At 40.0% G+C, this 24,855-nt stretch overlaps 1 protein-coding gene across 5 annotated transcripts in view; it reads right to left on the bottom strand.

The window, feature by feature from the left end:
• Positions 1-24,503, bottom strand: part of RC3H1 (ring finger and CCCH-type domains 1) — a 67,657-nt gene extending 43,154 nt beyond the window's left edge. For 3 of the 5 annotated variants that reach the window (XM_074907005.1, XM_074907007.1, XM_074907008.1), the window contains exons 1-2: positions 24,335-24,503; positions 931-1,294 (exon numbers count right to left, since the gene is read on the bottom strand). In XM_074907005.1, the coding sequence (XP_074763106.1) occupies positions 931-1,161 (231 nt within the window). In that variant the 5' untranslated portion in view covers positions 1,162-1,294; positions 24,335-24,503. Of the gene's footprint in view, positions 1-930; positions 1,389-24,334 lie in introns of those variants that run through there. The other 2 variants (XM_074907009.1, XM_074907006.1) reach the window with 2 other exon arrangements.
• Between the last annotated feature and the right edge of the window lie 352 nt (positions 24,504-24,855).

The following is a 24,855-nucleotide window of genomic DNA, read 5'->3' as shown; positions in this document are numbered from 1 at the left end:
AAGACAATAACCCCTCTATGATAACTGCATCCTGTCTACATTTTTGTTCCTCACCCGTAAGTTCAACATGATTGTCCCTCCTCACCCCAAGCCCACAATCCTGTTCAGCCCTGGGAAGTGTGGGTCACAGGAAATTACCAGTGATCTAACCATAAGCTTATGCCAATTTAAACCTGTGCTGCAACTGAACAGAGCAATCCTGCTTTCCATACATCCCTGCCCCTTTCCTCAGGCTGCCACCAGTAGCAGCGCTGCTAGAGCATTCATCTCCATCAGAGCACCAGTCCAGCTGACCTCCCAAATACCTGCTTCAGCAGAAAGGGGAGTCTCGGGCAGGCTCCCCCCATTCACATACATGCATTTAGATTAACATGTCAGCTCAGCAAGTTACAGTTCCAGAGCACGGTTTCAAGTTAGACAGAAGGCAGCATACAGGCTGCTACCAGAGGGGTCTGTTCCACATCCCTTACTTTCCCCTCCTGCTTTTGGGACAAGCAATCACAAGTCCATAGGGTGAATATGGTAAAACAGTAACCTACCACAGAACAACAGCTTCCCAGTGGGCTAGCTCACTGATCCAGTTCAACATTTTGGCAGAGCATGGCAAGATACGAGCAAAGGAAGAAATACAGGAACAGAACCAACCTGTTCTGGTGACAGCCCACAGTTAGACTAAGTTAGAAGTAACACAAAAATCACAGTCAGTGACTGTTTATCATGATTTGAACTGTTGTTACAGGCACCTCTACTACAGCATGTCAAAGGTCTAAATCCTGTATTCGTCAAAGTCAGTCTACAAAAAGGTCTACTCTACACACCATTAACAATGAGTCGTATTCTTTATTCACAACTTGTCCTCCTTAGAGAAAGAAAGAAAACAACACAAAAACAGACTTTTTTTTAAAAAAAAACAAAACAAAACACCAATACCTGAGCACCCACTAGTTGCAGCAAGGCTGAGTTCACAGGAAGGAGTTCAATGTCTGTATTGATAGTGGTCTGGTCAAAAGGGCATGCCTTACGGTGGAGCTTGTTGAGGCACATCTTGCAGACAGTGTGGCCGCAACCCAAGCTGATGGGCTTCCGGATTGTTTCATCGAAAGTCTGTGTGCAAATCGGGCAGGAGAGAAAATCCGTCCATTGTGGAGCTTGTACAGGCATTGCTTCAGGAATTAATTGACAAGACAAAAAACTAAAGCACAGATTCCACTGGAATCAAAATCTTTGAAAAAAAAGTCTGTTTGTTTTTAAATATCTTCTGTAAGTACAGTCAGCACATAGTGTGAAACATAACCTAGAAGAAAACAGAAACAAAAAGTTACCATTCTGTACTGGAACAGGCATGTAAAATCCTTTCCGCTAGGCAAATACCACTTGTAGAGTGCAGTTCTGATGTTGAGTACTGAGTCATGACTTGCTTTAATTCCAGCTAGTCTCTGGCACTGGAAAAGTGCCACTTAAAACCATTTCTGCTGTTATGCAGCTTAAAAACCCCAGTAAAATCAAGATAGTTATCTATCTCATTGAAGTTGTAAGACTAATTAACTTTTAGTTTTTATGTTCTCTTTTTTCTTTACAAATGAGCCAATTAATATCAACTAGATTTGAATAAAAAGACAATTTTTTGAAGGGCTGTTGTGCTTATTCCGCTAAAACAATTTTTTACAGTATTCATTGTGAGCTTTAAATAATTTTGTTTAGACAAGACTTCATCCAAACCCTCTATCATAAGCAAGCTTTCTTCCCATTTCAGTGGGCTCCAGATTGGCACACAATTACTCCACGGAAACATATGAGCTGCCATAGCCTCAAGAAAAAAAAGGATGAATGGCTCAGGGTACAGTCAGACAGATGCAACAGAGCTCATGCACATCGCTAGGGCATACTATGTACTGCTACTACAGCACCTTCATGCAAACTGATTTGTATAGAGCTGCACAGCACCATGTGGACTTATCTGGGCACATCTCAGTTACCCTGGGAATCCCAACTATTACTGGCTGTAACTCAGTATTGATAACTTCCCCTCAGTCTGCCCACCAAGCAGCTCCATCCTTCAAGAGCAGGAAGAAAATTTCTGGAAGCCATCTGGGACTGGAAGAGTGATAACTGTTTCTCAAGGACCCTTTGCTAACCCTGATTTACACCATTCATTGCCTGGAGGTTATATTGACAGAGAAAGTAACATCTTTAGTGCATTTAGAAATTATGCTGAAACCCTACGATAGAGAACCTGGAAGGTCTTTATTACTTTGCAATTTTGCATGAAAATGCTAGGAGGATCAAGTGTTACTAATTATAAGGAAATGGAATGTAAGATATCCACTTGGGACAAAATAAGGAAATAAAAGCAGAACTCTATGTATGAGGAGAAATATAAAAGAATAGACAGATGAAGTGATGTGAAAAGTATTGTTATCGAAAGGAAAACTGATAATAAAAAGTTTCTGATGTCTGACTTACTTTCTATCAGCAGTGAAGTTAGCAAAAAACCAGCACAAGTCACACAGATTTATTACCAAACAGATTTTTCTATACCAAGCAGAAACACAAAGCCAAAAAACCCAAACAACCCAGACATGTTAGTTTTTCTTTTCCACACACCACTGGCTTCGGTTTCATACAAGGAGTGCACTTCCTTGTTAAAATCTGTTCAGAAAGTTCTTATATAAGCAACAACCTCAAAATTAAAATTTAAATCTCAATTCTAAGTAAAGGCAAAGAAAGAAATGCACAAGTCCTAACTTGAAGGTTTCAGAATCAAAGCATTTTAAGACAGCAACAAAAATCTAATGCTAAAAGAGAGACTCTGATAAACCTCAGGCATTTGTTCCAGAGTTTAGTGTAATGTTCACAGTTAACATCATTTTGCCAAGGCAAACAATGAAGAGTTACTAGCTAAGCTTTTAGCTGTATTTCATGAACGAATCATTAAAGCTTGGTTCTAAAGCTAATGAAAAAAAAAGCCTTATCTTCAAATGACAGTGTACAATGCCACACAACCACGGTTTAACAGCCAACAAAGAATCAATTAAAAAATCAATATTACCCAGACAAGGTGGTACTGAGAAAGAGGTACTGCATGTGATTAACCCAAACACCACCATTGCACAACTCAAATATCTGCCAAGGTTGTTCAGGGCTCCCCCCAGATGACCTTTTGAACAACAAACTAGTAATTTTTTTCATCTTGTCAGCTGACAGCTAAATCATTCCTATTACTACTGTATCATCAACTCATCAACACCCAAATGAAAAAATTTATAATTTACTTCAGTGATCTAACTTCCTAAAACATACAAGAAATTTATTTACAAGCCCCCCCCACCTTTTTATATGCTTTAAAGTAAATCCTGGTATTGAGTATTCCAGCCAGAATCATTCCTCATAAACCAAGTCTGTAATAGAAATTATCTTGGAACTCCACAAAAATCTTTCTGCAAAGAGCAATACACTGCTTGATAAATAGAGTGTATGTATTGCTGTGCTATGAAATACCATTTCAGGTTCAAAATTTAAGAGCTGAATAATATTGCTTCCTTTATACCACACTGGTATTAAAATATCTACCAGCGATTTCCCAGACTCATCTGCAATTCAGAAACAATTTGAGCAGTCTATTTCAAACACTGATTGTTAAGCAAGCATTATGGAAAGAAGCTGTTCCTTACCGAGGAAATCTAAAACCAGAAGCTAATATGCAGCTGTACCACCAACACTAGAAAGTTATTGTGGACATGGAGACTCCACAGTCCCAGGCTCTGAACTGGAGAAAAGAAGTTGAACACAACTTTAACATGAGTTAACTAATTTAAAAAAAAAAACCACACAAAACACAGACACACGTTGTTCCCACCTGTACCTCTGACCAGTCCAGACTACTGGCATAATGAAATAGGTCATATTAATTTACTGTCTCAACAGTTGAAAGAGAAGTTTGGGGAGTCTGGAGAGGGAGGGAGTAATTAGTGGCACTCCTGACCCTTCACCAAGGCAGGTCCTAAAAGGCTAGAAAACAACGGAAGCAAAGCTTACACACCAGCACAGCTCTCAAAGTTCCTAATGGGCCCAAGCCGGGCACCAAACTGCCAGACTAGAAGGGCACATCACACTTGAATGGAAACCCCAAGCCCCGGCTGTGAATATGCAATCACCAGAGAGCACGTTTGACCAGTGGGTGACAGTTCCCCCTTACACATGATGGACTTCTCTCTATCCCTCATTTCACCAGACTCTGCAGCATCTGTGGACATGTACTGTGGCCTAAATGCCAGAGGAAGGCCACAGCACTCAGAACAGAAAATACAGCCGGGAGAAACGTCAGGAAATCTTTTATTTCAGCACAGTCTAACTTGCTGGAACAGATGGCCAACTGGCTTGATCCAGCCAACCCTTTCCCCACAGGAGAAAAGGATAGTTGTTTGAACTACAAACCCTGCTCTGCTGATAAATCTCCCAAGCAGATCAGCACAGAACTGCGGAATTCCTCCGGTCGCATGTAAGACGGGAACAGCATCACAGGGACTGACAGATCACGAGCTGCATGCACACAGGCTGGCACAAAACCAAGTACTGCTGCTGCTGCCACAGCTTTCCACATACATGATCCAGTTTTCCTGCTGGATCTTCAATCTTCAGACAAGGAAGCAGAGTCAAGCACTGAGATAAAATATAAATCTCTCCCAGGCACCAAGCATGCAGATGGGGTATACACATAAGAAGGGAAGCTGGGAAAGATGTGTGCCTTCTTGCAAGGTTTGTGACTTGCTATGACCTTGGAAATACCTGGAAACAAAATATTCTCTAACTTCAAAGAGCTACTTTAAGCAGAGATTACAAACCGCAATAAAGTAATGGAAACAAAGACAGTTTCATTATCACAAACAGCTATTGGAACCATCATCACTACAGAAGGAGAACACTTCCTTGTACAGATAAGGTAGGAAAAGCATATTCACACTTTCGTGGTACAACACACTTTTAAAAAATGTTTCGCTCCAGTATTATGCCAGAGTGAGCAAAATGCAAAGAATGCAAACATTTATAAGAGACATTTAAATAAAATCCCCCTCCCCAATAATGTTATGCCATTTTTAACCTACCCTCTCAATTTGCTGTTTCACCCTGTTAGCTTCCAACACTTCGTATGTACACACATACACACTACTTTGTGTACAATTGAGGAGAATACAGATATGCCAAAACCCAAGAAAACAAAAACTTAAACTGACACATCCACAGTACATAAACAGGAAGACAAGAAGCTGTAATTAAGAATGAAGATGCCCCAAGACTGAGACCCTGAATACTACATTGGCACCAGACAGCTAGATTTCAGTATCTCTGAGTTTGAAAACGTAAAATACCTGTATGCAAGTCTCCTCCTGCTGCTTAGCCCTGCATAAGCTGCTTTTAACCACAGCTAGAAGAACCTGAAAAAATTTCTCACTTCGTCTGGGCCCGCCCCCACCCCCCAAAAAAATCCTTGAAATTCCATCCTTCAACCCAGACTGGAAATGTCACACTGTAATGAGATCAGTGACCTGTCTCCTCTGGGATCCTGCCAGTGCTTCAGAGAAAGACAGGACCCTTCTATAAACCACCGGGACAACTGCACAGCACTTCACATTCTTATTCTGCCGGACTACAACGCAGAGGGGTAACAGTCTCCGGTCCAAGCTGCGGTATGTCTGTGATGGCCAGAGCCTTCCATGTGTAGCTAGGATGCTTTGCAGATTCAACCTTTGAGAATAAGATGTTTTTAAAATGCAGAACACTTTGTACCAATATCCACTGGCATCAAGTTTCACACATGACGACATACAGAAAAACTCTTCAGCTTTCAGTTAAAATTCAACTCCCTTTAAATTAATCGCACTCTCAGAGTCCTTTGGTACAGGGACCAAGTGTATACTGGCTTCACTCACAAACATGTTATTTGGACCTAAGGTGTACTAGCACAGACATATCATGTGCCACTTCGTCATGCACAAGCTAGCCCTGATCTTTCCCAGCAGCAGTCCGCAGTAAGTCATGTTACAGTCTAAGGCAGATGACTCAGCACACCTACAGGGCACCCTCTGCTCAGTTTCTGTCCTTTCAGTACATACAGCTCTCAAGAGCCTTGCCTGCTCCCGTGTTTCTACATATCTCCCTATGGCATTTCACTAAACTCTTCTTACACAAGCAATGTCATAATCTTCTTGGCATCTGAAGATCATAATTCTGAATAGTAATTTTTGTCTGCTTTTATTTTAGTCCTGAAGCTGCTTCATTTTTGCTGAGTCTTACTTAGAAATAACCCAAGCAGAACTTCCTGTAGCAGTTAGCAGTGAACACAGAAGTAAGCCTATTTACGGCAAAGCTTAACACTATAGCAGCTCCTCACTGCCAAAACAAACTCGGGCTTGCCAACCGATCTGCTCACGGAAATACAGCTCTTGGATAATCTATAATTTAATCTAAAAAAAGAATTAATGAAATAGTATTTTCTTTACAAGACTCTTACTCCTTAGTAGTAACATACACATGAGAAAAAGTAACATAGCCAAAGCTGAAGTTTTCTCTCCTGGGAGACTTTTTCTGTGATATATTACCTACTTCAAAACCTCTCTGACACTTGAGACTAAAAATAAATCAACCACCTAAATGGCATTAACAGATAAGAGTAAACCAACTCCTAACTAATAAGAATTACCAGATACGCACAGGGCAATCCTACCCAACAGCTAGACCCTTCCATACTTGTCTATTGCCAAACAGGCATCACTGATTTTCACCTGTGCTTCCCAGGACCTACTTAAGTTTTCTACTCCAGTGTGCTCTGTGTAATAAACAGCATTTCTGAGAACACTTCAGTATCTTTCCTCCCTTCCCTGCGGACAAGTGCAGGACTTATTATTTTAAGAATTCCTGAACTTCATTTTAGGGAAAAATTGACCTGACAACCCATGGGAAACTGTGACCAGCCAAAAGTAATGGGTTGTTTTATAGAGACTTGGTTCCCTAAAGGCACGCTGAGGTCACACACACAAACAGCCCATACTGCCAACTTCACAGTTCACAGAAAAGGGTAAATCATACTATCTGTGTTTTCCATATCCAGTTAAACAGAATAACCTCTGGAAAAATTAAAGAGAGAGAAAGCCCATGTCTGATCAGAGAAGAGTAGGTAGAAGAAAAAGTTTCTTACCTCTGCCCAAGGAGCTCCATGAACAACACATACAATAAACCTAGAATAGTATTTCCGACAGATTGAGATTCCCGCCCCCTCCCCCCCGGGTTTGCTCTCTGAAACTTCACGGCACAACATCAACTGACGGCAAGTGCTTCACTTCCTCATTCCTCCTCTGCGCCGCGCGCATGCCTGCTCCCATTGCACACTACCCAACACCAATGAACACTTGCCCAGAACACAGAGCTCCGTAACAAAAGAAATTCCCACCCAACAGCAAATCCTGGAAGTTTGTGTGTAACTCATGTTCCCACCCTGCTTTCAAAGCCACATAAACAGCAATGGGCTTCAGCGGCCGTATAAAAAGAAAAAAAAAAAGACCTAAAGAGAGAGGAAGGAAAAAAAAAAAAAAAAAAAAAAATCACAAACACCATCAAAATTCTGTCCCAAACTCACTGAAGCTCAGTTAAATCAGACTCAAGATTTACTTTATCCTCAGTAATTTTTGACTGTGAAAACAAAGGAAGAACTTTATCTATTTTCATGCATAAGTCTCTTATTTGGTAGTCTGTAAAGTACTTTAGGAAAATGGGGCCTGTTAAGGACAAGATGTTATCCCTCATTTGAAGTTTCCTGGCTTGTAACAACACAAGGGAAACAAACACCCCAACATCACAACTCTACCAAAGTACCTCTCCAGCAGAGGATCTAAAAGTAATTCACAACAGCCTATGAGGCAAGAGCTAATGTCTTACTACAGAATGGAAAACTGTTGAATAAAGTTATTTATCCATGGTTTCACAGGGAAAAAAAAAACTGGAATGAAACCTAATATATCATTTTATTGACGTCTTATTCTTGCTCAACATTCAATTATGAGTCTTGTACCATTATGATCATGAATGTTAGAAGATAACACATGTGTAGAGGAATCTTAAACCTCCCTGCTCATACCCTCCAAGACATACAACCTGCACATGGCTCACAGTAAATTATTGGGGAGATATACATGACTAACTTCATAATTTCTAGTTGATATTATACAACCCTTACAGCTTATTTAGAAGAAAGGGGAAGTTATCAGCTCTTAAGAGTAAATGGTTTCATGATCTACTACCTAGGAAAATTTTTCTACCAATCATAAGGACTCCCAAGCCCACTAATGATTAAGTCTAGGGAGTTAATAGCAGACAAGTATGTCTAGAATATGTTCCTTTCAAATTAAGAGTTCCTGCATTTGTCAATGCAAATGACTGTAACAGTAATGATTAAACTGGGATTAAAAATCAAGGAAGAACCAAATAGATTAACAGAAGAAAGGCAGAAGGCACTTAAATATCCACAGCAGTTTTCAGAAAAGAGACTTTGATTCAACTGGTCAAATACTCAGGAGCTATCAACCCTGCTCTCGAGGAGGCAAGCAAATCATTTGCTTTTCTCAGAAGCAGATATATGTTTGAACACCCAAATAGCCACAAGAACTGTAAAAACTACAAATCTGACAACTAGAGCTAATGACCAAACAATTAATATGCCCCTGAAGAATTACATTCTAATGTTATTGAGTCTGAGGCCTTTGCCAAGGAACTGGAAAAGTCAAAGAGATTTCCTTACCCATACCAGAAGACCAGAAAAAAAAGGTTCAAGTTTGCATGTCCAGGAGGACTAATCTCCCTATGACAGTTTCAGACCTTACACAAGAGCCTATATTGCAAAAAAAGTTTTTTGTTTGGTTTTAAAAAAGCACACACACATAACTTCCAGACTTGTTAGTGCTTGACATCAAATCACCTGTGAAAGGAGCCATTGTATCGATAATCAGGACAAGCTTGTAAAAGTCTTCGGGTTCAAGGGTACAGACACACATTACCTCTTAGTGTCAGGCAGAGAAATGTCTACTCTTCCTTACTTATTCTTTTCTAAGATTTTCCAGCTGAACTGTTTGCCAAGTTGTTTCCCAGTTGAAGCTTGCAGCTTTAAATGCAGGTCTTAGCACAGGTAGGCAGAAATGGGAGTGGACAGCAATTACACAACCAATACATCATTTTAACTGAAACAGGGCAACAAATCAGCCACATGAACAGCCCATCTAAGTAGCAAGCTTCAAGAAGAGAAAGCAATGGAAAGTGTGTAGCATTCTGGAGACCGCAAATGCTTCCGCTGCAGAGGTGCAGGTGAAAGAACAGGCATCTTTGAGTCCTAACCTGCTGAAGCAATTATTTTTATTTTTTTTTTACACCTTTTGGTGATCTGAAGTATCAAAAGTATCATGGCCGTAATAAGACTGGTATCTGCTAATGAGAAACCATATCAGAGATCAAAATAACTAAGGCCTAAGGCCAGTATCATTCTTTTAGACGTGGGAATAATCTACAGTTACTTGACTAATACTATAGGCATTTGGTAGAAGCAAAGTAAATTTAGGAAAGGCAGGAGAAGATCCTGTTGCCACTGCAATGCCTTTATCATTTTTTAGACTGAGGTAAGTAGATATGAATCATTTGGTTAAGACCCAGCACAATTCAATGAAAGAGAAAGCATAAAAAAACCCCAACCTAACAAAAAATTAGAAAGTGTTGCTTGCCACCCACTCTCCAGCAAGAGCTTCCCTCCCAATTCGATTCAGCACCTCTAACTCTGCTTTGATGTCAGTGACACTACAGCTACACTAACACTATCACTGCAATGTGAAACAGAGACAGAGAAAGGGAGAATTAAAGTCTGGCTGGAGACACTGGTCAAAACCCAGGGAGCTTTTTGGACACCCTCCCACCTACAATACAACCTTCAATCATTTCCAACCCTCTCAGCAAACTTCTGTAAAAGAAACACCCTATCTGGGAAAAAGAAAAAATAATCCAGAAATGGCCAAAGCTGTATCTTTTGGGGTGCTTTGTGCATGCATGCTTTTTTGTAGTGTACTATGAAAATATTACTTTGATAGACTTACAAAGCTAGAATCAAGTAGTGGTTTGAAGTTCCTCCCCACCTCCTTCCCCTTATGTTCAAGAGTTAGCATTACACTATTCACTCTCCCAAAAAATGTTCTTGTTTTCAAACTACCTATTAGTTTATAAAAAACCCCCAAACCTCATATGTCCAAAATTCCAGGTGCAATAGTAAGGAAATCCTGAAATATACTGGAAGAGCAGTATTAAGTGAATACATCTGCTGCTGCCAAGCATAGGAAAGAAGAGGTTTCTACTATTTCAATGAGTCACTGAAAGTAAAATGTAAATGTAAAGTCCCATTTTACACAGAACTTTATAGGTATTGAGAAAACAAGTATCTTAAGTGTCCATTTGAAAACTTTGTCTCAGAACTTCCTCTTTAGTTTTACCCCCCCTTTAATTTCTTTGATTTGGAGGTGGTTTTTCTTGTCACTTAGTAGATGCTGCCGCTGTTTTAAAAATGTAAGTCAAACAGCTTCATGTTAATAACTGCTTACATAACAGTAGTCTCTAATAAAGCTTCAGTTATTCTATTTACCTTCAAAGCAATTTATTTTGGAAGACTGCACTTAATCATCTAAAAGATCTTTTAATAAAAGGATGAAGTCATCCAAGAGCAGTGAAAACTAATGAATTTTTAAACAAAACAACCAATATAGTTGCTCATCTGCTTGTTTTTTAATTCATGAGCTCATTTTAAACATAATCACAAGAAGGGATCTCTCATATACTGTATACAAAACAATCTCTAGACTACTGTGGCGTTATTTCAAAAGGCAGTGGAGCACCTAATTTGCTGGCACATACATTTCATCATAGCAGAAGTTCACAATGACAGAAATTTTTCATCCCGAGTCTTAGTGTAATTCTATACCCTGTTACACCCTTCTCTCAAACATTTTGAGGCAGAATTATTAAACTGTATCAGCTTTGAGAATTAAGCTCCTCTACTTCAGGCACCTGTTTCATCAACCATGTGACAGCATTTCTGACTTAGTAAGAAACTGTATGGCACCATCAACTTCAGAGAAAAGATGCACATTTGAAAACAGTTGTCAAAACACTGTCCTGATTACCACAACACTGCAGTCATAATAATCACTTCTAAAAAGTGGAGGTAGGCAGACTGAGGAGTTGCTAATGGAAGATAATCTAGGTTTTCTCCATTTCTCTCAGATCACAGCTTCAGTCTAGCTGCACTCATCCTGCCTGGAACTAAAAAGAGAATTGTGAAGATTGGTGAAAACACCCAAGCTGTAACCAAGGATCACAGCCACTACTTACAAGCATGATTCTCCAGATGAGATTTAACACCACAGCAACAGAACCTCATCTCTACTATGGCAGCAGGTAATAACCGTTTACCACAAGTTAACGTGGGTTAACCAAATTATCCTTGAGAGGACTGAAACATCGAGACTTATGTTTTCATTCTACCACCAATGAAGACAGATAATGAAACTTTACTTATGTGGCATTTTCAGTGCAGTTGCATGCACTGCAAATCAGAACTGCTTCTCAGAAAGTACTGTAATGCCAGCTCTAGATCTGACACGTCGTTTACACCAGGGATTTAAGCCTGTGAAAAACCAATCCCTTTCCTTCCCACATTAGCTTCTAACAGGCTCCAAAAGCTGCTCAAGCCCTGTTAAATGGTCAAGCAGTCCTAGAAACATAAGGGAAGAGTGGGCGAAGCGCAGAAGAGGAAAACCTCAAGACAGCCCCTTTTAGCATTAACACAGATTCGACAAGTTTTTAGGTGCAGTTTCAAGAGCAGCTTATTTGGGCACAACCTGAGCAGCACAGATTTTTACATGTCTTCATTAACAGAAGCCATCTCTAAAGTATTAGCTAAATTTTAACCTTTAAATGCTATTAAGCAATCTTAGCAATGAGCATGATGAGAGTAACAGTTTAGAACCAAAAGTAGGTAAAACAGAATAAGGAACTCAAGTGATAACAACCTGCGGAATCGTTCCTTTATCCTAAATCCACCCCAGAATTCCTATGTTTGAAAAACAATGCTTCACAGCTAGATTTAACAATGTTTATTTACAGTGAAAGTCACACAAATACAGTCAAAACCATCTTTTCAGCTCATCATGGTTACAGCACAGAGCAAAGTGCTATCTAAAGATGATGAAAAAATGCTGTAGCAGTCAGTAACTCCAAGTTTTCCTTCTGCTCCTAGAACCAAGAGTTACAAACGAAGATGCAATCATGAAAAAGCTACAACAGTTGATACAAAAATAGCCTACAGGGACGAAAGTAAGCCAGATATGCTCCTTTGGCGAGCTCTATAGTGGCTGCACTGGTAATAATAGCAGAAATATTAAGATAAAGAACATAAGTTACACAGATGACTACTCTGCTTGTTTCCATGAGACAGGCTGCAATTGTGTTTTAATAACGTAATCTAGTCTATACTAAAGCTCTGGAGTCGCCCAAGGTTAAGCAGCAACTTGTTGCAGAAACAGCACCGAGCCTGGAGAGTTTCAGCTCTGTTGTAACAGTTGCATTTAAAAAAATAAAAGGTCAACATACTATTCAATATTTTCTCCACACCTCTGAGCATAGTTTCGTTGTAAAAATCCAAACACTGTTCAGCACGGACAAACCTGCTCATCACTTAAACAGTGTTAAATTACCATTCACACAGGGCTTAAAGTCTTTAAATATCAGTAGGAGAGGTCACACAACTGTTGCTGAAAAACAGGTTAATTCAGGTACTTCTGACTCAGAATGTAATTGAACCTCATTTGCTTTAAACGCTACTGGCACTCGGTGATTCAATTTGTAGCACTGCTAAAAAGAGCAGTTCCAGAGGCCAGAAATAGCCTGGGGCAAGGTACTCCTTTTGAATGAGACTTTCATGTAACCTTCAATTATAAGGGGAAAAAAACCCCAAACTGAAATATTTTGCTGCTTTGCTCTTAGTCTCACCTTCCAGATTTATAAAAATAGCATCTTTTCTTTACAGCTTTACAAGATCATTAAAAACAGTACTCGTGGTTTTAGAGAGTGGAAACAAAAGGCTTAAGTGTCAGGGTTTCCATTAAACACCCACTCTTAACCAATAACAAACATCTGAGTTTAACCACAAAAATGAAAGCTGCTTTTTTCTTTTTTCTTTTTTTTTTTTTTTTAGTATAGCAAACAATGCAAGACAGTCATGTATAAGAGAAAAAATCCAAACCTCCAACATCCCACCAATTCTCCTATCAGTAATGGAGAAGAGGTATATTTACTTTTGGCAGGAGCCTGAACACAGACAGGATGTGTATCTTACACCTCTTAAAAGGTTTTCAATTATAACATTAGTTATAAAAGTTTAAAGTTACGTAACTTGAAAATCATCCAAGCAAGAGAGCAAAATATAATAATCCTAAGAAGCTATCTATTAAAAATCCACTGCCAATTTGATGAATTTTGTTGCTCCAGCCTTGTAAAAGCAGTTCTACCCAAGACATGTAATTCTATCTTTTCTAATAAAGTTTTCTTAATTACTGCTTACTTTGCTTGAAACTTGTTCTAAATTGAGCAGTCCATGAAGAGCAATTTTCTCATTCCCAGTTTATAATGCTAAATCTTAAAAGATGTATGCATCTCTGAAAACATATTACAACTGTATAATAGCAGCATCAGCAACTGGAATGATGTAAAAAAAAACTTCGTAGGAGACAATCTCACAGACTATTGCTAGAGTTCTATTAGTAAAAAGTACATAGTTCTCCATAGCATGCTGAACCTTTTCAAAAGCAAACGGTAAACTTCTGTTAATGAACCTTATTCACAGAAGATATGACCTTACACTCATGGAAAACTAAGGACTGGAAGATATTCAAAAAGAGAACAGTAGCTTCCCAGTCCAGCATCTTTGTTCCCTCCTTGGGTGTTTCAACTGCCATTAACAATCTCCTCCTTGAAGTGGTCACAGCCCACTAAGAGCTTTTCCTAGACACACCATCACAGACTGCTATGAGACTACAAGTGTCTGAGCCTTCACACGCCCAGACTGCAGTATTACTTGTTCCCGTACCTTGAGAGTAAATCTGAAAACGTTTTACAGTTACTGCAGACATGAACTACACAGAAAGCTACTTCTTTCTATTGTTTAAATCTTGTTCTTTTAGTCTTAAAATACAACAGATGCACTTAGCTGCCAATCGTACCTCTATTGCTACAGACCAAGCCGGAGTAAGTGACAAGTAAGCTTTGTACAGGCAGTATTTGCAGGACTCGATCACTTACATTCCCTCTGTCTTGTATTGTATAAGCCCCTGATTAAACAGCAGGTATCTAAGTATCTGATAAGGCATAGAAAGAGAAAATGGGGCATTGAAACCATCTTACCACCCACTCAGTCAACATCCCTTCACACATTCCTGTATTGAGGCACTGTTTTGAGAATAAAAGCAATGACAGTAAGCTAAAACTGAAGGACAAACAACTCAAAAAAGAAAATTCTCAAAATCTATAATCCAAAGCCACCTCTAAAAGCACTACTGAAGCCCTCATAACTGCACAGGGAATTATTTTCTTTAATGTACAAAACCTAACAGGAACAAAGCATTTTAATTATTTATTAGCATACTGCAGTCACTGGATTTTCACAGGCTTACTGTCAATTTTCATTCTGTAATGACAGCTCACATACCAGCTTGTCACATCACAATGACTGACTCTTATTCCTGCTTCTCAAAAGCTATACTAATTCATTAAGGTAATTTCAGAACTTTTCAGATGTACTTGAAGGAGAAGATTTCTGTCAATCACTTCCCCTTCCTGAAGGCTCCCAATTACTGTCACATGAACTGGCAAATCAAACTGTCTAAGGCTTTCCCCCTACTCCCCTATCCTGGGGAAGGAGGTGGGGGGAAGGACAACTAACATTTTTATTTATCAGGTGAATTCATATATTACAGGAAGACACAGTGCAATGGTTTAGTTTTTTTCCCCTTCAGTTTCTGCATAAAATACACCTAGGATCGTTCTAATACCTATTGAGTAATACTGACACCACACCCTATTGCCATCGTGCAGTGCCTAATGTGATAACCACACCATTACATCGTCAAATACCGATGTATCATTTATCCTACTGATACCAAGTATTTCCATGGATGCCTTTCTTCCTGGTATGTCTTGAAATCATCTATATAATGACCAAGCTTCAGCTTGACAGAGCTCAAGTTGTTCTATTCTAAACTGGTCTAGCAAAGCTGAAAACCCACATAAAAATGGCTATGATCATATAATTCCTACTCAGAAACACACCCAGAGACATCCCCACCCAGTCCTTCTGTGCTATTTTGTTAGAAACATTTGACTGAGAAGTTCCACTGAGAAAGTAGTGACCAGAAAAGCTAACTACAGATCTCTGCTTGTTGAAGCCACTTAAATCCTTTGATTTAGAAGTTAAATATTTCAGCCCTGGTTTTCTATGAATAGAGACTTTGACACAATGTAGAATAACCCAACTGATTAATTTTCAATACACCCTGGTACAGGAATAAATACTAAAAAAAAAAAAAAAGCCTGAAAGCAACTTGCCAGTTTTCATGTCATTTTATGAGTCCTATTCTTATTCCTTCCTTTTATCAAATACTAGAGAAAGGAGACAGAACATCACACACTAAGGAGAGATTAAAATTTTGCCAAGTATTTCCCATCCCCCCATCCTGAATGTATTCTGCAAAAATTACAGTGCTTGGTGAGAAGATAAGTCTTCTTAACTCTGGTAATAATTAAGAGAAAAATGATAAATTTAGTACAAGTATAACCTATAGAATTTATTTTGCTTTGCAGCTACAAAGCTGTCAATTCTTCGCTACCAGATCTCTCTTGCTCTAATGAGAAGTCTGCCCTTCTTTGCCAGCAGCCCTCAAAATAGAAGACTGAAAGAGAAATGCTACTCTCAAAATCCAAGCAGGCCATCTAAAGTGACCTATCACAATAGAGGTCCTTAGCCTGGAAAGCGCCAGCTGGACTGTGCCTTTCTGCTTTCTGGTGAAGTATTGAGGAGAGCTTTGCCCACAGCCTTTCACTTTATTATTTCAATAATAAAAATACAAACCACCTTGCACTCCAATAGAACTTTTATGACTACATAAAGAGTCACCAATAAAATACTAAGCAGCATCACTGAAGGGAAAACTGAAAGCTACATTTCCCAATGCTTTCTGACACAAGTCAGAACAGGATTATTCCCAATTCCTCCAGTTGCCTACTGTTATCAATAGGTAGCCTCTTACAAAAAAGCAAATAGATGAGATTATTTAGAGGGTTTCCAAACACAGTCAACCTTTACTTTGAGCACCTTTTCTGTGCACTAAATCAAAATCAGCAGTGCAAAACAAATTATTCATCTCCCTGAAGATTCTTAACACAAATACATCCTAAAACATGACAAATGGAATTGATGATTCAGAAGAGAGAATCAGAGAGAATCATGAAGTAAACTGTTTTCAAGTCAGGAAAAGGCTCTGTATAAAGTACAACACAGTAGATAAGTAACATAAAAGGTATCAAAGCAGCAGTGTCTTCAGAGAGCAGTCACAACATGATTTAATACACAACACAAACACAAGAGACTAACAATGCACCCAAGCATTAGCAAGTCCAGAAGACAACTCTGACAGGTCACACCTTTTCTGTAGAATCCAACAACAGCTGGCAACAAAACGGTCACATTTAAATAACCTGGACTACTCCAACCAACCAAAGTTTAACCAATTCTCACTTAAACAAATAACTTTTTCTTTCCACTTCTTGTATGAATCGTCTACAAAGAAGTTACAGTGTCCAGGCTTCCATCATTAAGGTCTGGTTAAACAATGAAGACAAAAATTAAAATCTGCCATTTTAACTGAAGTTTTCTGCAGCACTACTAAGACCTCTCTTAATTAATTCTACAGAAGGCTTTTTCACGCAATTAAACAGAAGAATGACTCATAAACAGGAAGGACAGCCCAAGTCATAGCCTCTAGTTTAATTTACCCAGTCCATTCTATCAAGCTAGTTTAGCCCAACTTATTTTTCTCTCTCTCTTTTCAAATGTGCAGCAACAGCCAAAGTAGTCATGAGGGAGCGTGCCATGAACAATGCTCCCTAACTTCTCACCAGTCTCAGAGGAAGCAGTGACATTTTGATAGGCCCCAGTAAAGTCCAGGAACAGAGTCCCACGGTCGCTCCATTATCCAAACAGCCCATCCTGCAAGTCTGAATTGTCAAAGCCATGGGATTAATAGGCAATGTGGCATTCCTATTACCTGCATTAGCTAGCTGAATTGAATACCACCTTGTATCAGAACAAAATTTAATTTAAAAAAAAAAAAATCACTTAGAAAGAAAGTAGCTAATACCAGAGAATGAAAGATCATTAAAGAACAGGAGAGGAAAAAAAACAATCTACAAGAAAACTGAGCATTTTACTAAGCAAAGAAATAGACACCTTACAGGAAAGTAATTTTAAGTCTGGAAAGATACATGAGAGAGTGGTATCTTCTTTGTAATTGCTTTAGTAATTTGTGAGACTTTGCCCTGTTCTGACATGGTTTTGAAACCAAATCCATGTTTTCTTTACAAAGCAAGTAAGACTAAGATTTACTGTCCTTCTGGAGCTGCTAAGAGCTAGTAATTTTCCAGCTTTCACAAACGTTTGAATTTTAACCTCTACCCACACAATAAATAGTAGCAATGCAAGTGACCAATGACAATTTCAGTATTATAATAAACAACTATTTATCAAGATCTTTTGAGTGTGATTAATTGGTTCTGACAAATTAGCCTGTTGTAAACAGCAATTTGGTACCTTACACGTGAACACCTGAGCTCCTCAGACATGTCTAAAAACAACTGCCCAAACACTACGTAAAACAGACTTAATTGCTCTAGAAGAGCTTAAGAAATACCTAACAAAGCTAGAAAACATGTCGCACACTAATTACTGTGAAGATTTTTCATTAACAGAGGGCAGAGACTGAGACTTGCTTCACAGTATGCATACATTTGCAGCCTTTCTTCCATACCTCCTATCTGAAGCAGGGCAGCACTTGGCTGTTTTGTACCCCCCCCCACACCATTCGGAGCACAAGGCTTGATTTTTGTAAAATTAAACAGGAATTTTACACTGTGAAGCATCACGAAGAGAGATGACTGCTTCACTGAATGCCTGAGCAGATTTTTCAAGATTTCATTAGCACAACATTCACTTGTGAACACAGACGAAAATTATCTACTGAGCCTCCCAGAGAACAGTTTACACTCAAACATGAGACCTAATTATCATTAGGTCTGCATAACTGCCAGAATTATTAATGGTCATAAAATAAAGTTTATGCAGCATGTCAAAATTTCAGAATGCCAGGTAAGCTGATCAAACTCACTTTCTACTATTTCTTTCAAATTTAGTGGCCATTAATTTCAAGGTTTCTCCTTTGGTTCTTGCATCTTGGAACAGAACTAAAACAAAAAAAAAAAAAAAAAGGGCACAAACCACTTTAGAACCACTTTAGTCTTGCCATACTGTGAGTACCAGATTCATCAGATACAAACACTGGATAAGGCAGTCTTAACACTTTCATTTGTTTGTACAGTTCCTAACATCAAATAGTTCCTGAAGGACTTCCATTTAACAAAAGGAAGGGGGGAGAAAACAAGCTGAAAGAATGTGACTTACAAGAGAAGTATGTCAACAGTTTTATTTTGCTCACTTTTGAAGGACATTTATATTACACAGCCACTGTAGTAAAACATGGCAGAGTTACTCATTCAAGAACTGCTACAAAAAGTGAAGAGTGCTAAGTCAGTATGAATAATGTTGACTCTAAAAACAAAACATTAAATGCTACTGAACACTGGGAGCGTTTCATAGAAGTTGGTTTATTAATAAGTAGGTAACTGAAACCATCCCCCTCAGCATGAATTTCAATTCATTTTGCAATAGCTTCCCTGATCCTTGAGCTGGAGACCAATGTCTGCCACAATTTATCAAAAATAATTAGCTGCAGGTCCCTGAAGACCTTCAGTGCATAATAGAGACAAGATCCCTGGTTTCAAAACAGTAGGTAAGTTAAAAGTTGTAATTGAAAAGCCTTCCAACTTGCTCTCCATTTGAACTGCAGTAATTGATAGAAATTCTTTCAGGAGGAAGCTCTGAGAAGACCTTTCGAACCAGGCTACAAGCACTACTCCTCCATCAGCTGATCAGCCAGAATTTGATTATGAACAACAGGTTTAAAAAACTATACCTCAATCTTCAAAACCTATTCTGACATGGTTCCATAAATACAGAAGCATCCTTTAAAATAATGTCATTTGGAGTGTCCAGATTTTATGTTAAGATTAACAGCCACCTTTTAAACAGTAGTTAGATCACTTCAAAAACACCTATTAAACTGGCATAGTAGAGGGACGAGACAAAACAGACTTGCATTGTTAAAACAAAAACAAAACAAAATCAGGAACCACCTGCAAGATCTAAATTCTACCAGATAGCACACTTCAGTTACTTCAGCTACTCCACATGCTTTGTTTCTTCAGCTGTCTTGTAGCTGAAGCACAGTCCTACTACAGAAAACTCAGATTAACAAAGTGCACCCCGCAAACTCTAAATACTTGTGCAATTGCAAAATAATGCTTTATGCGAAGGATTAAAAAAAATTGTTTTGCAAGTCTTTCTGCAAGATATCAGTAGTGAGAAGAATCTCTACAAGAACAACATTTCACTCGCGGCTATTTTAGTGACTTCAAGGTTGGAAAGAATAATTGCCAATAAACCCTCCAGCTTTTGTAATGCTGAACTCAAGACTCACCACAGCATTACCCATCTGACACAAGTACTCTGTTCTGCGTTGTCTCAAATTACATAGCAACCTCTGCTGCAATCTATGTGAAGCAAATGAAAGATCAGTTCCTTCCTTCAGCCACACTTGCACTACTTTTCAGCTTAACTGCATGTCCTTCATTTCTTACACTGTAAAACAAGAATAATTGAATCCTTTCGTCTGTCAAAACAATCCCCTTCCATTGCCTCCTCTTTCCTCCTCCCAACCATCCCTCATATAAAGATTTTTCTCCATGTTCCTAATTATTCTTTTTTTAAATGTGTAAAGGCACACAATCAAGTGATAAAGAGAGATTTTCTAATTATTATTATTATCTATGTGGTTCTTGTGCTTCCTGAAAGCCTTTTTTTCCCCCCCCCTCTCCCTTCCCTACCCTGCTTTTGTTTTTTAGGAAAAAAAACCCAACAGGCCAAGCAAAAGCTTCCACATAAAAGACTGCAAAGGATGTCCAGAGTCCTTTTTCTGTGTGAATAAATGTTCAAGTCTTTAGATTTTCCATACATCAATGGCTGGTGCTCAGGAGATGTTACTAATTAGACAATATGACATTTTTCACCTGTGTAATGCAAGTGTGTCTCTCACACCAATTTCAAGCTTGAGCCAGAGCCAAGAGCTACTTTCTCAAATGTAACAGATGTAATACCTGCTCGCTGTTCTTCTGCCAGTCCTACTGCAAACTATTGAAAGTCTGCCTACATAACATTTCTGCAATGTTTCTCATGAATACAATAAGCCATCTCTACCTGCCAAAAGTTGCCCTAGACCACACGTAGCTGCTGTCCTTCACCCTGTATTAGAAAGAAATCTCAAAAGGGGACAGGGTAGCACCCGTAACACTTGCATGAAACACACTCCTCTACAAATTCCAGCAGAGCAGTGCACAACCAGAACTGCTTCTAACATAAAGTGTGCAACAAATGATTTAGAAATCTTTGATATTTCTGTCACAAATGTCCCTTCCTTCTCTAGCTGGTAGCACACAATGTGTTGTTACCATGCAGTAACAGGAAAGCTATTTCCTCAAGCTCTCTAACCAGGAAGCCTTTATCTACTTACAATAAGCTAATAGGACTTTTACACCTTCTTGCCCATTACGTATTTCCACAAATAAAAAAACCTCATTAGAGACCAGTTAGCCCTTTGAAATGTAATACCATTTAAACTTTTACTGTACTGGTAACCAAGAAAATGAAACTGATGCAAAAGATAACAGTCAAGAGACACTTCTTGAGAAAAACAAGTGGTCAAACTAAATGATGGGAACTGCACCTACTTCAGCATGCACTGTGGAATATCTCTGTACAGAAAGTAACACAACGTAAGTAAATATTTGTGGGTTTCTTTCTCAGTTATCATGCGTCCATAAACTTCAGACTGCATTACTGTAATATAGCCTACACAGAATCCTGAAGGTCACACTGAAATTTCAGCGGGTGCAGGATGTTTATATAACAATCTTTCACAACAGAAGCATATTATCTCTTTATTCCTGTGTGATTATGGTTTGATATTCATTACCATGTGCAGTTCAATGCATTAACTTCAAACTACAAATTCCCCTATGGCTTATCTCTCATGTACTTTGAGTCGGATTTTTTTTGTTGGCCTAACAGCCAATATTACTTGGGATGCTCCAGCAAACCACCACCTGACTTACTGGATGCAGGAAGAACCACCATAAAACCACACAGAGTTTCATCTGCAAAATGATTCAGGGAAAAGAATTTTAAACAATTAACAGGATTTGCAAGAAATTAAAAAGTTTTATAAAGGGTTATGTTCTTAAAAGGTACCTTATAGGGCCTGCCACATAGCTATTTTGAGAGGCTTGGGAGCCTAAACGCAGGTGAGTTCTTTCCTTAGAAAGGGAAGAACTACCTACCTAGCTACCTAGCTGAAAGGTAGTTCAGCTTTACACTTCATACTGTTTGAAAGCTACGACTCCACAAGTTCTTTCATATGGATGAAACATTTTTTCCAGGTATCCTGCATGTAAAGCATATGGGTTTTTTTGGGGAATAAAAAATTTAAAAAAAGGTAATTATCCTTTATATTATTACTTAGGGAATTGAACTTTCCCATTCCATAAGTACCATGAAACACCCTTTTACAGCACTGGTTGGTTAGGAGATGCAGACCCTAAATAAAACGGGGTGTCAGCCTTTGACATCTTTATCAAAGATGACCACCACCAGCATCACCCAAGATCTCTGAACCACATATAAAGAAATTCAGACAGTACTTTAATACACATGCTTACGGAAACTCAGCTTCTGCAATGCTTTATTCAACAAGATTGATAATGTTTTCCACCAAGATTGCTGGTGAATCACTGGTAACATGGCAGAAGTTTCCAAAAGCAATCCTGTTAATTTCTGTTCATCTGCTGTAGCATGACCACTTTCATATTATAATATACATGTCCTAAAATGCCTATGAATTAAACCCTGACAAATTAACGTATGTAATTTCTGGATTAACACACTCATCTGTTCACTGGGATATTAGTTTTTAAAATCATTATCAGCATACAATAATGTCATAATAAATTTCTAAAATATTTTGCTTTAAACTAAGGTAGTTTGGATATAAAGCTGATTAAAAAACCCACCAGAAAACATACAAAGTAACTTCCCATTCATTTCCATTAAGGTTACTGCTGCTCAAAAGTGATTGACGAGCACAACACTCAAGTCTCTGGTTGTCAAAACAAGAATGTGCTGATGGTACCTGCATTTCTAAATTCCCTTCAAAGCAGCCTGTCAAGCTGTCTGCTTTGACATAACCTTTTCTAGGACAGGAAGGTAAAGCTATAAGCTATTGCAGGGAAAAGAAAAGGCGCCTAAGTGATAACGTCTACTTCTATTTATGTAAGTGGAAACCATAATTTCATATTGACATTGTGTATTAATGAAAAAAGTCATGGTGCTACTGGTAAGCTTAGAAATCATCAATAAGGTACGCACTACTCTTAGGAACACTGGATTATTTATACAACTAAGTCTGTTATTAGCTTCACTGACTTCAAACACAGAAATGCAGACATTTGTTGATAAAATTAACGCCCTCCACATACTTAAGAAGCCTGAAGGGGGTAAAAAAGGTAAGTTTAGGAACACATTAATTTCTACCTCATGGTATTGCTGTCTTATCTAACAACTCTACAGCTGTACGACACAAATAGAGTACACATACTGAATTTAACAACTGCATTTCTCTTCCAAGCAGGCATCAGAAGAGAGCATTGCTAAAACAGTTACAATGATTAAAGCAGCTCCAAAACAGCCCAGGTTACTTTGAGCCTTTTAATCATTTTTGCAAATTTTTTTTCAACTTCGGCCATTTTCGATATAGTATAAAAAACACACAGAAAACAGCACTACCATCGAAAGGACAGGTTTTACATTAACACTTGATTGAAATTAAACAAAATAGAAGAGTTACTCTGAGGAAAAAGGCATACACGCATGTAGAGTAAATTAAACATTACCAGTTCCTAAGAAAAAAACTGCATCGGTTCCCCGTTTTAAAACGGCACAGGCCTCACAATGGCTTTTGAGGACAAAAATTGACACCAGGACATTCCCAACCACCAAATTACATTAAAATGCAGCTATACCAACACCCCCACTCCCAGCAAGAAACCTTACCCATCCTCGCCCTGTTAATCCAACAGTTAAAACAACGCCAGCGTGAAAAACTAGTGAAAGTAAGCGGAGTTTCTGTTTGGTTTAACCACGGTTTCTCCCCACGCAGAGGGAGGCCGGGGGCCACCTCGCTCTTCCCTCAGGCGCCAAAGACAAAAGAGCGTCAAGCCGGGGGCGGGAGATGTCCCCCCACACCGGCCGCGGGAAGAGAAGGGCTCTGCCCTCATCACCCACCCCCACTGCTGTTCGTTTAGCTGTGCCGAGTGCGACACGGGAATGAATTTTCTCCCCTTTCCAGGCACGCAGAGCCCCTGTAAAAACAACAGCAGGCGCAGGCCACACACAAAAGCCGCCTGTCCCTTCTCCGCCATAGCCTGAGGCGATGCCGTCTCTCCACGCCCCACAGGCCGGACCCAAGCGCTGGGCCCTCCCCGCTCCCCTCCACCTCCCCCGCACCGGGGACAGCAGTCTCTACGGCTTCCTCCCTCCCCAAGACGCCCAGAAATCGAGCCCGGCAGGAGCCTGAGGCCTAGCGAAACAGGCAGCGGTACGGGCCCCAGAGGCAAACGCAGCGCCTCTCCGCCTCCTTTCCCTGGGAAGCGGCGTAGAGCCCTCCCGCCCCCACGGCCAGCCCCATTGTTCTCCACACCCCAGGCTCTCCACTCCCCGCAGCCGAGCCCAGCAACTGGGGGGCAGAGAAGACAACGTACTCACCACACGGGCCGGGCTCCCCGCAGCGGCCACCGACCCCCTCAGCTACGGCACACGGGAGTGGCCGCAGCGCTCTGCTTCTTCAGCACCCGCAGGTCCCAGGGCCCCCCCACCGCCGTCACCCACCACCCTTCCGCCGCCACTGCCGCCGCAATAGCGGCCATCTTGTGCATCGGCTGCCTCCCCTCACCACCTCCCTGCCTGCACCGCCTCACCACCGCCGCCGCCGCCCGCCCGCCCGCCCGCCCCTTCCTGCGCCCGCCCCGCCGGGGAGGCGGGGCGGGACGGGACGGGACGGGACGGGACTGGGAGAAAAAGCCGAGTCACGGGCGGGAGTGCCGTGAGAGCGGCGCTGGTTGGGGGCTGGGTCACTTCGTTTCGTCTTGACCCGCTGGGGGGGGGGGGGGTGCTGCCGCCCGCTGCGGGTTTATTTCAGGGATGGTGCGCGCTCCTCGCTGCCCTCCTTTGTATTTCGGGTGGGATTTTCGCTTATCTGCCTCGTCTTGTTACTGCTGGCTATAACT

The sequence above is a fragment of the Athene noctua genome, chromosome 5 (assembly GCF_965140245.1).
Source record: "Athene noctua chromosome 5, bAthNoc1.hap1.1, whole genome shotgun sequence".
Classification (NCBI taxonomy): domain Eukaryota; kingdom Metazoa; phylum Chordata; class Aves; order Strigiformes; family Strigidae; genus Athene; species Athene noctua.
This window is presented reverse-complemented; position numbering and strand designations above follow the sequence as displayed.